Below are 14,118 nucleotides of genomic sequence, written 5' to 3'. Positions count from 1 at the left end.
TCTTGGGCAGCTTCCTGACCCAGGGATAGAACCCAGGTCTCTAGCAATGAATGTGGATTCTTTACCACCTGAGCCATCAAGGAAGCCCTCATGTACATATAAGCTAACACATCACTGTACATTAAGTATACTTCAATTTCAAAATTTTTAAAAATGAAATTCTTGGATAAAAAATCAGTGGGAACTCAATATTTTAAACTTGTTTTCTAGCTCCATCACTACCAAGATGGTTCATAGCCATAGCTGTGTCAACCATCAACTCTTATGCCTATCTCCAGAACAAAGACTCAGATCTCTGAAATGCTGATGAAAGAAATCAAATCCTTGGATGTCTTAGGGCAGGAAAATTGAAGATGGCTCTAAAACATAGGTTATTGCTATAAAGCAAATAAGTATCCAGAGATGTTAAAGCAACATGAAGAGACACAAGAGTAGCTTAGTAGATCTTTCAGTGTCTATGATATGACTACTGAAGAAGAAGTGGGCATCAGAGGATGAGATGGCTGGAAGGCATCACCAATGCAATGAACATAGACTTGGGCAAACTCCAGAAGATGGTGAGGGACAGGGAGGCCTTGTTTGCTGTAGTCCATGGGGTCGCAAAGAGTCAGACATGACTGGGCGACTGAACAATAAGAAAAACAAAAATGAAAGTATTTAGTAAGCAATTAAAATTAGATGAATTTGAATCTATAACATAATGGTAATTAAAAGAGAAATTTATGGCGATGTATTTTTTTAAATGGTTAAAATGAAAAATGTGAGTGTTCAGTTCAGTTCAGTCACTCAGTCATGTCCGACTCTTTGCGACCCCATGAATCGCAGCACACCAGGCCTCCCTGTCCATCACCAACTCCCAGAGTTCACTCAGACTCACGTCCATCGAGTCGGTGATGCCATCCAGCCATCTCATCCTCTGTCGTCCCCTTCTCCTCCTGCCCCCAATCCCTCCCAGCATCAAAGTCTTTTCCAGTGAGTCAACTCTTCGCATGAGGTGGCGAAAGTACTGGAGTTTCAGCTTCAGCATCATTCCTTCCAAAGAAATCCCAGGGTTGATCTCCTTCAGAATGGACTGGTTGGATCTCCTTGCAGTCCAAGGGACTCTCAAGAGTCTTCTCTAACACCACAGTTCAAAAGCATCAATTCTTTGGCGCTCAGCTTTCTTCACAGTCCAGTTCTCACATCCATACACGACTACTGGAAAAACCATAGCCTTGACTAGACGGACCTTTGTTGGCAAAGTAATGTCTCTGCTTTTGAATATGCTATCTAGGTTGGTCATAACTTTTCTTCCAAGGAGTAAGTGTCTTTTAATTTCATGGCTTCAATCATCATCTGCAGTGATTTTGGAGCCCAGAAAAATAAAGTCTGACACTGTTTCCACTGTTTCTCCATCTATTTCCCATGGAGTGATGGGACCAGATGCCATGATCTTCGTTTTCTGAATGTTGAGCTTTAAGCCAACTTTTCACTCTCCTCTTTTACTTTCATCAAGAGGCTTTTTAGTTCCTCTTCACTTTCTGCCATAAGGGTGGTATCATCTGCATATCTGAGGTTATTGAGATTTCTCCCAGCAATCTTGATTCCAGCTTGTGTTTCTTCCAGTCCAGCATTTCTCATGATGTACTCTGCATATAAGTTACATAAGCAGGGTGACAATATACAGCCTTGACGTGTATAATTAATATTTTATTAGTTTTAATATATAGGGTAATGTTAGCATATCAATAAAGTTATACCTTTAATTAAGTATATATTGATTTATTAGTGAGTGGTAAACATTCTTCTCTGTGCATGTATGTAGGAAGGAGTTAATAAAAAATGCTAGTAATACAATCATTTCTAGGAAAAATAAAAATTGTACCAAAAATAGGAATAAATTTTTAGGACCTGTGAAATGCATGCAAATGAAAACATGTCAGAAACTAAAGAGTACTTCATACAGAAAGTGAGAGATGATGCAGTTTATATTCATTCAAATATGGTAGAACAGATGAACTGCAAAGATGCACCAAGATCACAGATTTGTTATCTCATTTCTTTTCAATTTGTGCCACATTCCCTAGCATGTGGGACCTTACCGGGGATTGAGCCCATGGCCCCTACACTGGAAGGCAGAGTCTTAACCACCAGGCTGCTAAGGAAGTCCCTGTTATCTCATTTTTTATGAAGTAGGGCCCCCAGCTTGCCCTCACAAATATAACAAGATATTAAATGAGGCAGGTCTATCTTTTTTTTTTTTTTTTTACTTTCAGGTCTATCTTTTCAATGCCCCTATAGACCAGCTCAGTGTTTGACGGTGACAGGGCATTGGTTAAGGGGAAGCATCACTGCAAGATTTAAAGAACAAATCACTCTGTGGAAAACGCATGGTGCTGAAAACATTAACTTGTAAAGCATGAACTTAAAAAACCATGTTGATCTCACAAGTCACGTCATAAAGTGGATCTCAATCCACTGTCCAGCAATTCTCATTTGAAACAGCTGCAGACAAGCATTAGGATCTGTGGTCCTAACAAAGAACAAAGTGGTGATAACCAAGTAACCTGAAGTGATCTGAGATGAGTGGTCTTTCTCTTCTGGAACCATCAAAATTCCTAAATTCTGGGAAGATACGAAACTATGTATTACTATAACCTTAGAGAACATCAATACAATGCTTCAGGAACTCTCAGAAAGTGGAAAACCAAGTAGACAAAAAAATGAATGAAGAGTTAAATCTACAAGATTATTATTTAGAATGGGTTTAACTACAGCTACCCATTTGGAAATAATTTTATTTGTGCAATGCTTTTTATGCTGTTCAAAGTTTTTGGCATGTACAAAAAAGTCATGATACTTTTGAACATTCAAAATATTATGGCTAGTTTTTGCATTAAATATTTGAGTTTAATAAATTAAGTGGTAGACAAGGAATAAATGCTACTGAGTGATCCTTGGACATTAAAGTATCATAGAATAGTCATTTTTTAAAAAGTGACACATGATTACTAAATGATTAAAACTCTGTTAGAACCTCAGCGGCCAATAGCATTTGAATAATGCAGATTCCATTAGAATGAGGAGAGGAATGCCTGGCTCCTGGGTGCCATGTGCAACATGAACCAATAGAAACTGATCCAAAGACTCAGTGAGCATGGCCTCTGTGCCCTTTGGTAGATCAGAGCTGACCTCCCTAACTAAATGGATAGCGAATAAGAGAACTTTCAGGTTAAGGATGAAATCTATGGATACAATACAATGTAATCAAATCTATAGACATGATTAAAGGAAAAGAACTACACATTCAGAGTAATCAGAAATAATACTAATCAGGCTGAAAATGACTCAAGGAACCATCCACCCTGTGAGCAGGTGGGCCAGGAAGAATCTTGGAAATGACAAGCAATAGAACGTAAAAAAACTGATGAGCTTTTTCATTACTGAGATACAAGTGACTTACAACATATGTAAGTCTCAGGTGTACAACTGATGAGCTTACTTACAGAAACTCAGAGAGACTCAGACATTGCAGCTAGGTGGACACAAAGAATCTCCACGTAATGTACACATGTATATGTGTCAACAAAGTAGCTTGGAAATGACTAATTATAAAGAAGTACAATCAGAATTCTACAACACCGGGCCTCATTGTTTCTTACCTTTCCAGGCTTGAGCTCAATGGTGATCAAGCCCTTTGTTTGGCCTGCCATGCAGACAGTGGTCCCTGCTACAGACAGAAGCTGATCCACCAGGTTCACACCATCTTTCTGGAGCACAGCAGCTGTTTTGTTAAATGTGACTCGCCAAAAGACCTTGACATCTTCGAAGGCTCTAGGAAAAAAGCAAAACCTATGCCAGTGCAGTCAAAAACTGCATTATTCCTGAGGCTAATGTAGAATATATTACCACTATGTCTGAAGTGCACCTCTTCATTCAATACCAGCATTATCTCTCCCACTGAGAATGTTGAAAATAACCAGTTCTGCCTGCTACAGTTAAGAAATTAAGGCCAGAGTTTACATGGCATTCTTTGACCACACTCCATTCAGGGATGATTAAGTATTTATTGAAATATAATTCTGGATGTTATGTATCAGAAATATGAAAATAAAAATTATAGAGAACCACTGCCTTGAAGTAAACATTCCTCATTTGTCTTTTAACAAGAACCTTTCTAAAGGAAAAACAGTACTGCTAAAAATGGTCGTTACTATGAAGGACAAGAGATGATCTACCTTTTCTGGTAATATTTAGACACAAAATGGAAAAGGTAACACTGACACATGATTCTGTCTGCATCCCAAGTGCACGTACATCATGAACACTCAGATGTGTGCTATACTGTACTAAGCTATAAGCAAAATACTGGTGATCCAAGTCTTCCTAAATAGTAAGTGGTTGTACATGCAGAGTGACAGAGAATAGTAAACATGATGAAGTGATGACCGACATAATCTGACATCTGCATGGTACTTAGTTCAGTTTGTTAGATAGTTCAGTGGCTCAGTCGTGTCCAACTCTTTGCAACCCCATGAATCACAGCACGCCAGGCCTCCCTGTCCATCACCATCTCCCGGAGTTCACTCAGACTCACGTCCATCGAGTCAGTGATGCCATCCAGCCATCTCATCCTCTGTCGTCCCAGCATCAGAGTCTTTTCCAATGAGTCAACTCTTCACATGAGGTGGCCAAAGTATTGGAGTTTCAGCTTCAGCATCATTCCTTCCAAAGAAATCCCAGGGTTGATCTTCAGAATGGACTGGTTGGATCTCCTTGCAGTCCAAGGGACTCTCAAGAGTCTTCTCCAACACCACAGGTCAAATGCATCCATTCTTCGGCGCTCAGCCTTCTTCACAGTCCAACTCTCACATCCATACAGGACTACAGGAAAAACCATAGCCTTGACTAGACGGACCTTAGTCAGCAAGTAATGTCTCTGCTTTTGAATATGCTATCTAGGTTGGTCATAACTTTTCTTCCAAGGAGTAAGTGTCTTTTAATTTCATGGCTGCAGTCACCATCTGCAGTGATTTTGGAGCCCAAAAAATAAAGTCTGACACTGTTTCTAATGTTTCCCCATCTATTTGCCATGAAGTGATGGGACCGGATGCCATGATCTTCGTTTTCTGAACGTTGAGCTTTAAGCCAACTTTTCCGCTTTCCTCTTTCACTTTCAACAGGCTTTTTAGCTCCTCTTCACTTTCTGCCATAAGGGTGGTGTCATCTGCATATCTGAGGCGATTGATATTTTTCCTGGCAATCCTGACTCCAGCTTGTGTTTCTTCCAGTCCACTGTTTCTCATGATGTACTCTGCATATAAGTTAAATAAGCAGGGTGACAATATACAGCCTTGACATACTCCGTTTCCTATTTGGAACCAGTCTGTTGTTCCATGTCCAGTTCTAACTGCTGATTCCTGACCTGCGTACAGATTTCTCAAGAGGCAGGTTAGGTGGTCTGGTATTCCCATCTCTCTCAGAATTTTCCACAGTTTATTGTGATCCACACAGTCAAAGACTTTGGCATAGTCAATAAAGCAGAAATAGATGTTTTTCTGGAACTCTCTTGCTTTTTCCATGATCCAGTGGATGTTGGCAATTTGATCTCTGGTTCCTCTGCCTTTTCTAAAACCAGCTTGAACATCAGGGAGTTCACGGTTCACGTATTGCTGAAGCCTGGCTTGGAGAATTTTGAGCATTACTTTACTAGCGTGTGAGATGAGTGCAATTGTGCGGTAGTTTGAGCATTCTTTGGCATTGCCTTTCTTTGGGATTGGAATGAAAACTGACCTTTTCCAGTCCTGTGGCCACTGCTGAGTTTTCCAAACTTGCTGGCATATTGAGTGTAGCACTTTCATAGCATCATCTTTCAGGATTTGAAACAGCTCAACTGGAATTCCATCACCTCCACTAGCTTTGTTTGTAGTGATGCTTTCTAAGGCCCACTTGACTTCACATTCCAAGATGTCTGGCTCTAGATTAGTGATCACATCATCATGATTATCTGGGTCGTGAACATCTTTTTTGTACAGTTCTTCTGTGTATTCTTGCTATCTCTTCTTAATATCTTCTGCTTCTGTTAAGTCCATACCATTTCTGTCCTTTATCGAGCCCATCTTTGCATGAAATGTTCCCTTGGTATCTCTAATTTTCTTGAAGAGATCTCTAGTCTTTCCCATTCTGTTGTTTTCCTCTATTTCTTTGCATTGATCGCTGAAGAAGGCTTTCTTATCTCTTCTTGCTATTCTTTGGAACTCTGCATTCAGATGTTTATATCTTTCCTTTTCTCTTTTGCTTTTCGCCTCTCTTCTTTTCACAGCTATTTGTAAGGCCTCCCCAGACAGCCATTTTGCTTTTTTGCATTTCTTTTCCATGGGGATGGTCTTGATCCCTGTCTCCTGTACAATGTTACGAACCTCATTCCATAGTTCATCAGGCACTCTATCTATCAGATCTAGACCCTTAAATCTATTTCTCACTTCCACTGTATAATCATAAGGGATTTGATTTAGGTCATACCTGAATGGTCTAGTGGTTTTCCCTACTTTCTTCAATTTAAGTCTGTATTTGGCAATAAGGAGTTCATGATCTGAGCCACAGTCAGCTCCCGGTCTTGTTTTTGTTGACTGTATAGAGCTTCTCCTGGCATGGTACTTAATAAAATATTAAATGTTCAAGGCAGCCCTAATCAGGGCTCAATCACATCCGACTCTTTGCAACCCCATGAACTATACCCTACCACGCTCTTCTGTCCATGGGATTTTCCAGTCAAGAATACTGGAGTGGGTTGCCATTTCCTACTCCAGAGAAACTAGAGTATTTGAACACTGACATAAAATTCCACGTCACTTTCTTCTACCAACATTTCATCCTGCTTCTACCATTTTATAAATGCAAATTAAACACTACGTAGACACACAGGATGTTATGTCTTCTATATAGATATAAACAAACCTGTTTGGCTGCCTTGTAACAGTAAGTTGCAGACTGCTCATCTCAGTTTCTTCACCCAGCTCCAGTCTACTCTGGGACTCCTCACTGAATCCTATAATGCCATTGTGAAGATCACTCCCTGGAAAGAAAAATAGAAGATGATGATATATCAAAGACTTTAAAAGGTCTCCGTTTCCCTCATCTATTCAGCTCAGATGGTATTAAAGCGAGAAATTCACAAGTGAATGGGGCAGGCAGGAGCTACAACTTTTAAAAGATCTTCACCCAAAACAGACTAGAATCAAAATGGTCACGTCAAGGTAGTTGACACTGTGAGAACAAAGGACCTAAAGAAAGAAAACATCAAAGCCTGCTGCCCACACTGATACACACACTCATCTCTCTCTGATGAGGCTCTACTTTTTATTTCAGTCCCTGATACTGCTGTTTAAAGTCAGCACATCCTGATAGAATATAAGTTCTACTGAATAGCCATTGTTTTATTTAGCGCTGTATCCCTGGTACCAAGAACGGTGTAAAAATATTTAGTGAATCCATGACCTTCGTCTGATTGGTTTACTTCCCTATTAGAAAGTTGACTAAAAGACCGCTGATGTTAATCATTTGGTTATTTTCCCCAGAGAAAAAAACGGAACTATTAAGGAACTCTTTGGAATCTCAGAGTAAAAGAAAACTCCTCTGCGCAACTCTGAGGTTAGAGGCACCATCATACTACACAACTGTGTCAAAAACTGGAACAAACCCACAGCCCACACTATGCTGAAGTAGTCACTCCAAACCCTGGCCAACACATAAGCTAGCGTCTCAGACAAGAGATATTATCAGTAAACAGCTCCTGCTGCTTTCTATTTCTCAATAACTCAGTTTTGCAAAGTGATTCTGAAAGCAATGACCCAGCGGAATCAGCCTCAAAAACCACCTGTAGCCATCACCCTGAAACCTGAAACTCCAAGTAGACAGAACTTCTGCAAGGAAACAGAAAACTACTGATCTGTCTCGAAAGTGTGAGTAAATGTGGAGCCTGCAGCTTAGGGACATGCAGATGGTGGACCACTCTTGTCCTGGGGGCTCATGGGTGTTTTATCTCAGCCATTGCCCATCCTCATCCTCACTAATTAATCACTACGACTGCATCTTAGTCCTGCATTGGAACCTGACCTTAAGTCTTTTTCTTCAGCAGCAATTCTTCTCTTGTCACTTTGAATAGGAATTTCGTCTCTCAATTAACAACAAACAGATTATAACCATCTCAAAGCAGAACTTGCATTTTCTTTTTCAATGTAATAGTGACTAGCATGGTCCTAAGGAGTATAATACTTTCCTTGCAGCATCTACAATGATAAACTTTATGTCCAGTTTCTAGTAAGATGAATCAAGACTTCCAGAGTGCCAATGATCAGAAACAAAACCAAATAAACCATTTTCCCCTGATTTGTCTTGAGCGTTTGTTCTAATATCTAAATGTGAAATGATTATGAAGGTTAAAGATAAGAGGAATCAGCAAAATTAATGATATAGTTAAAGGATAAATACTAATTTAAAATAAAAAGCCAGATAAGGAGAAGACAGGAACATTCACAGAGTAAGGGAAGTCAGGGTATTTGACGTGCAAAAGTGTTGATGAATTACACCACATGGCTCCAAGAGGAGTCAAGCATTTGCCACGTGTCTGAGATGCTTGGTGTTGGGCAGAGAAGAAAAAAAACATTAGAGAACTTCCCTGAGGCTCAACTGATTGACTGGTGAGTTAGGTTCAGAGCTGGTTGATGGGAACTGCCTGATGAGTTAGACTCAGAGCTGACCTATGGGTAAGCACTGGTATGCCATACTGACATAGTATTAGTGAACCATGTTGGTATGCGTTGGCATGCCAAACTGACTGAGGAGCATGTCCATTCCAGTTGGAACACAGCTGCTCTCCTGAGCCCCTAAGGGACCCTAACCACTGCCACCCTAACCATTACAACATCTCCCATGATCCAGTAACTAATGGAGTAACGCTTTGGAGAGCAAAAAGCCTCCATCAACTATTGTGATTGGTCTGTACCTCTGTAAAACTACTTGCTAAATATTTTGACCATCAACTCTGATCTTATTCAAATAAATATAACAAAATATTTATGTCATGGGATGGGGGAAGAGACTGTTGATTTAATTTTAAAAGAAATATATAGGTGGCATTAAGTTAATGTGAATCAAACTCAGTAAACAACTTGGAGAATAGAATCTGCATTTATAATATTCAATAAACTGGATGATTAGGAATAAATGATAATTGGTATAAATTTGCAGGGTTACATAAATGGGACGATGTTGGGTATAAGAGGAAGTTACACAAGTGCAAAATTATGACTGAATTATAACAGCTAAAATAAAATTCTAGGAAACACCAAATCTTGCAAATGGAAGATAAACATATTTATCCTAAAAGTTTTCTTTCATTAAAAAAAAAGAAACATAAAGCATAGACTGCTGCTGCTAAGTTGCTGTTAAGTCCTGTCAGTCGTGTCCGACTCTGTGCGACCCCATAGATGGCAGCCCACGAGGCTCCCCTGTCCCTGGGATTCTCCAGGCAAGAACACTGGAGTGGGTTGCCATTTCCTTCTCCAATGCATGAAAGTGAAAAGCAAAAGTGAAGTCGCTCAGTCTTGTCCAACTCTTAGTGACCCCACAGACTGCAGCTTACCAGACTCCTCCGTCCATGGGATTTTCCAGGCAAGAGTACTGGAGTGGGTCGCCAGTGCTTTCTCCGAGAGCATAGACACTAAATGATTTAATCAGGGCCTCTGAATTAATGGTTGAGCTAAGTCAAAATTATATACTTCATGATTTTTAATTTTCTTCCCACTATACTGTTCTATTATAGTGTCATCTGAAACTCTAAAACACTGTGTAAGACTTATTAATGTTTATACAAAAGGGTAGACCAGGTAAGAATCATGAGATAGCCTTGTCAATACTCTAATTAGCGTTAAGTATATTGACAGGTTGAGCTAATCCACTTAAAGAAATACAGTATGATTTCAGAGAAAAATTGCAAATCCTGACTAAAAAATTTTCAAACATACACATATACATAACACAAACATTCCCAATAGTACAAAACTTATATAAACTACACTGGTTCAAAAGCAGAACAAAAGGGAATAGTTATAATCTATTTCCCAACAGACACAAACAATTTTCTGACAATGACATCTTAGACTTTGCAATGGATTAATAACAGTGGTTGAGAAATTCAGAATGAGATTTCAAAATAGGACAGGCAATCATGTTGGGGTGACTAAATTAAGTATTTTCCAGAAGATATACATGAATTTAAGCATTTTTAAGCGTTTCTGTATATTGTGGAAGTACAAATGTATAGAATGTTTAGTTACCTCTGAGCTAAGTGACATTTACAGTCCGTTAAACTCTAGCCTGGCATCTCAGAACAACGTGATGAGTTTCTGTTAGGGTTTCACGCCACCAGAAAACAAAGTTTTAATGATCCACTATGAGTGATTTCCCTGGTGGCTCAGACGGTAAAGCATCTGCCTACAATGCAGGAGACCCAGGTTCAACCTCTGGGTCAGGAAGATCCTCTGGAGAAAGAAATGGCAACCCACTCCAGTACTCTTGCCTGGAAAATCCCATGGATGTTGGAGCGTAGTAGGCTACAGCCCACAAGGTCGCAAAGAGCTGGACACAATTGAGCAACCTCTATGTAATCTATGACTGATTCAAGTAATTCACCTTCTTAAATTAAATTCAAGCTAGAATAATCTTATTACAAATTCTGTACCACAAAGGCACATGTCTAACCCCATCACTCCAAATATATACCTGTAATAACGATCATGGCAAAAGCTGCAAAGCCAGTGTCATCCTCTCCCTTCACGATCTGTGCTCCCCCTTGTGGGTCTGTAAGAAACACACAGAAGAATTCCTGTCCCTCGGGGTCACCGTCATCCAGAATTGGAATCGACACTTTACGTTCTCTTTCTCCATCTACAAATGCAAGGATGAGAGTTTGCGCTCCAAAATCTTCTTCTTCGGTTGCCCATGTTAGGTTGGAAATCCCATGGCTGTCAGGAAAAGGCAATGCATTTGGTTCCTTCTGAGCAGATGTTCCACCGAAAGTTCTAACTGTTACACTGACATTGCCAGCAGACCCACCAGTTCTCCGGACAAGAACCTCTGCAGCGTTCAACGTGCCATTCTCCATTTCCTCTTCGACGTAAACAACAGGGGGCCCAAGACTAAATGTTCCATGAACGGAGGTATCTGTAGTTACAGTGGCCGCATTAGGCTTCTCAGACATGGCAGAGGGCCCAGCAAGAGTGACAAGGTCCTCAGGGATTGGAGATATGCCAGCCACCTCCGTAACCATGGCGACCACTTCGGTGGGCTGTGGAATGGCAGTAATCTCGGTTGTGTCAGGGTGTGTGGTGGCAGAGTCGGTTTCCAGAGGAAGGGCTGTGTCCACTGCCGTGGTCACAGCTGTCTTGGCGAAAGAAGTATCCGTTCCTGCCAGGTCATCATTATCCAATATTGTGATCACTGCCACGCTGAAATCTCGATTCAGGCGTGGTCTCCAATTAGCATCAAATTTTGGCAATCCTTTAATTTCCACTGAAGTTAGATTAATGTAAAAAATTTCTTCTATCTCAGGAAGCTCATCATCAATAATAATTATTTCAAAATCAACCTCAACTTGGAATTTTCGGAAAAGCAGTTCCCCATTCCGAACAGGCTCAAAGTCTTCCTGGGGCTTTGCCCTCCCTGCAGTTGTCTGATAGGAAACTTTAATAAGCTCCCCGTGGAACCCAAACAGTCTTTGTACATGTAATCTGATCATCTGTGTATCCTCTGACACAATGATATTTCTTGAACTGGGGGAAAATTGAAAGACTCCCATCGGTTCAATTTCAGCAACAGTGAAACCTGACCTGGAAAAAAAAAAAAATTAAACCATGAGAGAACTGATAAAAACCGGGGCTACCACTTGCAGAGAGTCATCTTTCACACGTGGAAGATGCTGCTCATGAGGGCGTCTTAAAAATGACATGCCCTTTCAAATTCCGTAAAACCCTACTAACTTATTGATGAATATACCAGAGCACAAGAAATGAGCCAACAGGAGTTGCAGTGGCAGGTGACAGGACCTAACAAGTGTTAGCAAGGTGAGGCGCTCAGAGCTCACTGGTCTGTTTCTCCAATCACCCCACAGCAGCTCTTTGAAGGATCTGAGATGGCAGGTTCTCTCTCATAATCAGCACACAGGGGACCAAAATCAAAGTCTCACTGGATGTTGGTCAGATTTCCGATCTACCAGGCAGGAAGAGTTGCCCCTCCTAGATGTAAAAATCCTTGCTGGTTTCAGCTGGCCGGTAATGGGACTGTTTTCTCACACAAATGTTGCTAAAATCTTATATATGAACTGGAAGAATCATCCGTGATTGACACCGATCGGTTCTTAGTGCTTTCATGTGGAATTCTGTGGGCTTCCCTGGTGGCTCAGCTGGTAAAGAATCCACCTGCAATGTGGGAGACCTGGGTTTGATCCCTGGGTTGGGAAGATCGCCTGGAGAAGGGAATACTGTCTCCTGTATTCTGGCCTGGAGAATTCCATGGACTGTATAGTCCATGGGGTTACAAAGAGTCAGACACGACTGAGTGACTTTCACTTCACTTCATGGAATTCTGTTGTGATTTAATCAGTTATCTCAGAAGTAACACCGGTAGCCCATCAGCCTAATCTTGACCACAGACATCATCTCTCTGGCTAATAGATTTTTTTTTTCATTTAAATTTAAATGCATTCAGGGAGGACAACTTAGAGCCATCACTTTCTATTGTCAGTCATAATTATGAGTTCAGACAGCCTAGGTTCATATCATGGCCCAAAACTTATCATCTGTGTGACACCGAGCCCATTATACAATCTATCTGTGACTCGTTTTCTTTACCTGTAAAATGGGACTAACAGTAGTATCTATGTCATATGGTTAGCATGAGCAGTAAAAGCAGGAGTAAGCGAATCTAAATACACACACATACATAGAGGCAATGCCTGGTCTAGGGTAAGCACTATAAAACTGTTAGCCTGAATTACTTTGCTATACAGCTGAAATTAACACAACATTGTAAGTCAATTATACGTCAGTAAAATAAATTAAAAATTAAACTGATAGCTATTACTGTTCTCATTAAAGTCAACTGAATTTGTTAACCTAAAATACGTTGTGTCCACTTTTTGATTGACACGTGTTAAATCAAAAGCCATACTGAATTACACCAACCAATATCTCCCATACATAAGCGTGTACACAAATATACTTGAATACACACTGGTTTTGCCCACACACTTTTCCCCGTTTCCAAATAAGTAAACTAAAGAACAGGAAGATTATGTAACTTTCCCAAAGTCACACAGCAAGTAAGTGACAGAGGCAGGATTAAACCCAGGAGTCTGCCTCTAAGATCTGTTCTCTGCTGTTCTGATCAACCCCATCCCACATATGAGAAAAGTCAACTGCTTTTGGTTGGGACATATTTACCTGCAAATATACTGGTATAAATCTAACTCAAAAGTCACAGTATTATTCTACTACGATTTCTTATTCCTATTCTGTCAATAAGGAAAATCCGGGATTTGGGGCTACCTTTTCAGAAGACAGTTTCCTTTTAAAATAGATGGCTTTGCCATCATGGTTCTTACTGGAGATGGCACCCCAAGCCAGCATTCTCGAGTCAGAGGTCATGATAAACTCTCCTCATGCAAGCAGTGTGTGGTGTGGCATCTTTGGCATGCCAGCCATGTGTTGCTCTGAACTAAAACTGGTTTTGCCTTTGCTTCAAGGAGAAAAATCCTTCTGTCTTTTTTGTTTGATTCAGTAAATTCCAGCTTATCCCTCGGGGACTTTCTTGGCTAAAAATCAAGGGGGTCTTACCGAAGCTGAGCCCCACCAGGGACACTGCTCTGCACTCCAGAGAGATGAACGACAAAGGCCTCCAGCTGCCCGGGGCTTGGGTGTGTCCAAAGCAAGACTCTTTTACTTTCTTCTCCATGGGAAAAGGAAAGCCTCCCTGACAGGGAACAGGAAAAAGGAAGCAGGGTTTCATTTCTCTGAGTTCTTAAACTGGGATTCAACTCTTAAAAATATAGTGAAATCTTTCCTTTTCCAAAATTCTACGACG

General features: G+C 40.5%; 1 protein-coding gene across 1 annotated transcript in view; it reads right to left on the bottom strand.

Annotated features, from left to right (window-relative positions):
- Positions 1-14,118, bottom strand: part of ADGRV1 (adhesion G protein-coupled receptor V1) — a 537,422-nt gene that overhangs the window by 326,015 nt on the left and 197,289 nt on the right. Inside the window, exons 73-76 of the mRNA XM_068981126.1 lie at positions 13,872-14,003; positions 10,762-11,867; positions 6,937-7,054; positions 3,642-3,813 (exon numbers count right to left, since the gene is read on the bottom strand). Of these exons, the coding sequence (XP_068837227.1) occupies positions 3,642-3,813; positions 6,937-7,054; positions 10,762-11,867; positions 13,872-14,003 (1,528 nt within the window). The remainder of the gene's footprint in view (positions 1-3,641; positions 3,814-6,936; positions 7,055-10,761; positions 11,868-13,871; positions 14,004-14,118) is intronic.

Source organism: Capricornis sumatraensis, chromosome 9 (genome assembly GCF_032405125.1).
Source record: "Capricornis sumatraensis isolate serow.1 chromosome 9, serow.2, whole genome shotgun sequence".
NCBI classification, from domain to species: Eukaryota; Metazoa; Chordata; class Mammalia; order Artiodactyla; family Bovidae; genus Capricornis; species Capricornis sumatraensis.
Note: the sequence above shows the minus strand (reverse complement) of the source record. Positions and strands in the feature narration are given on the sequence as shown.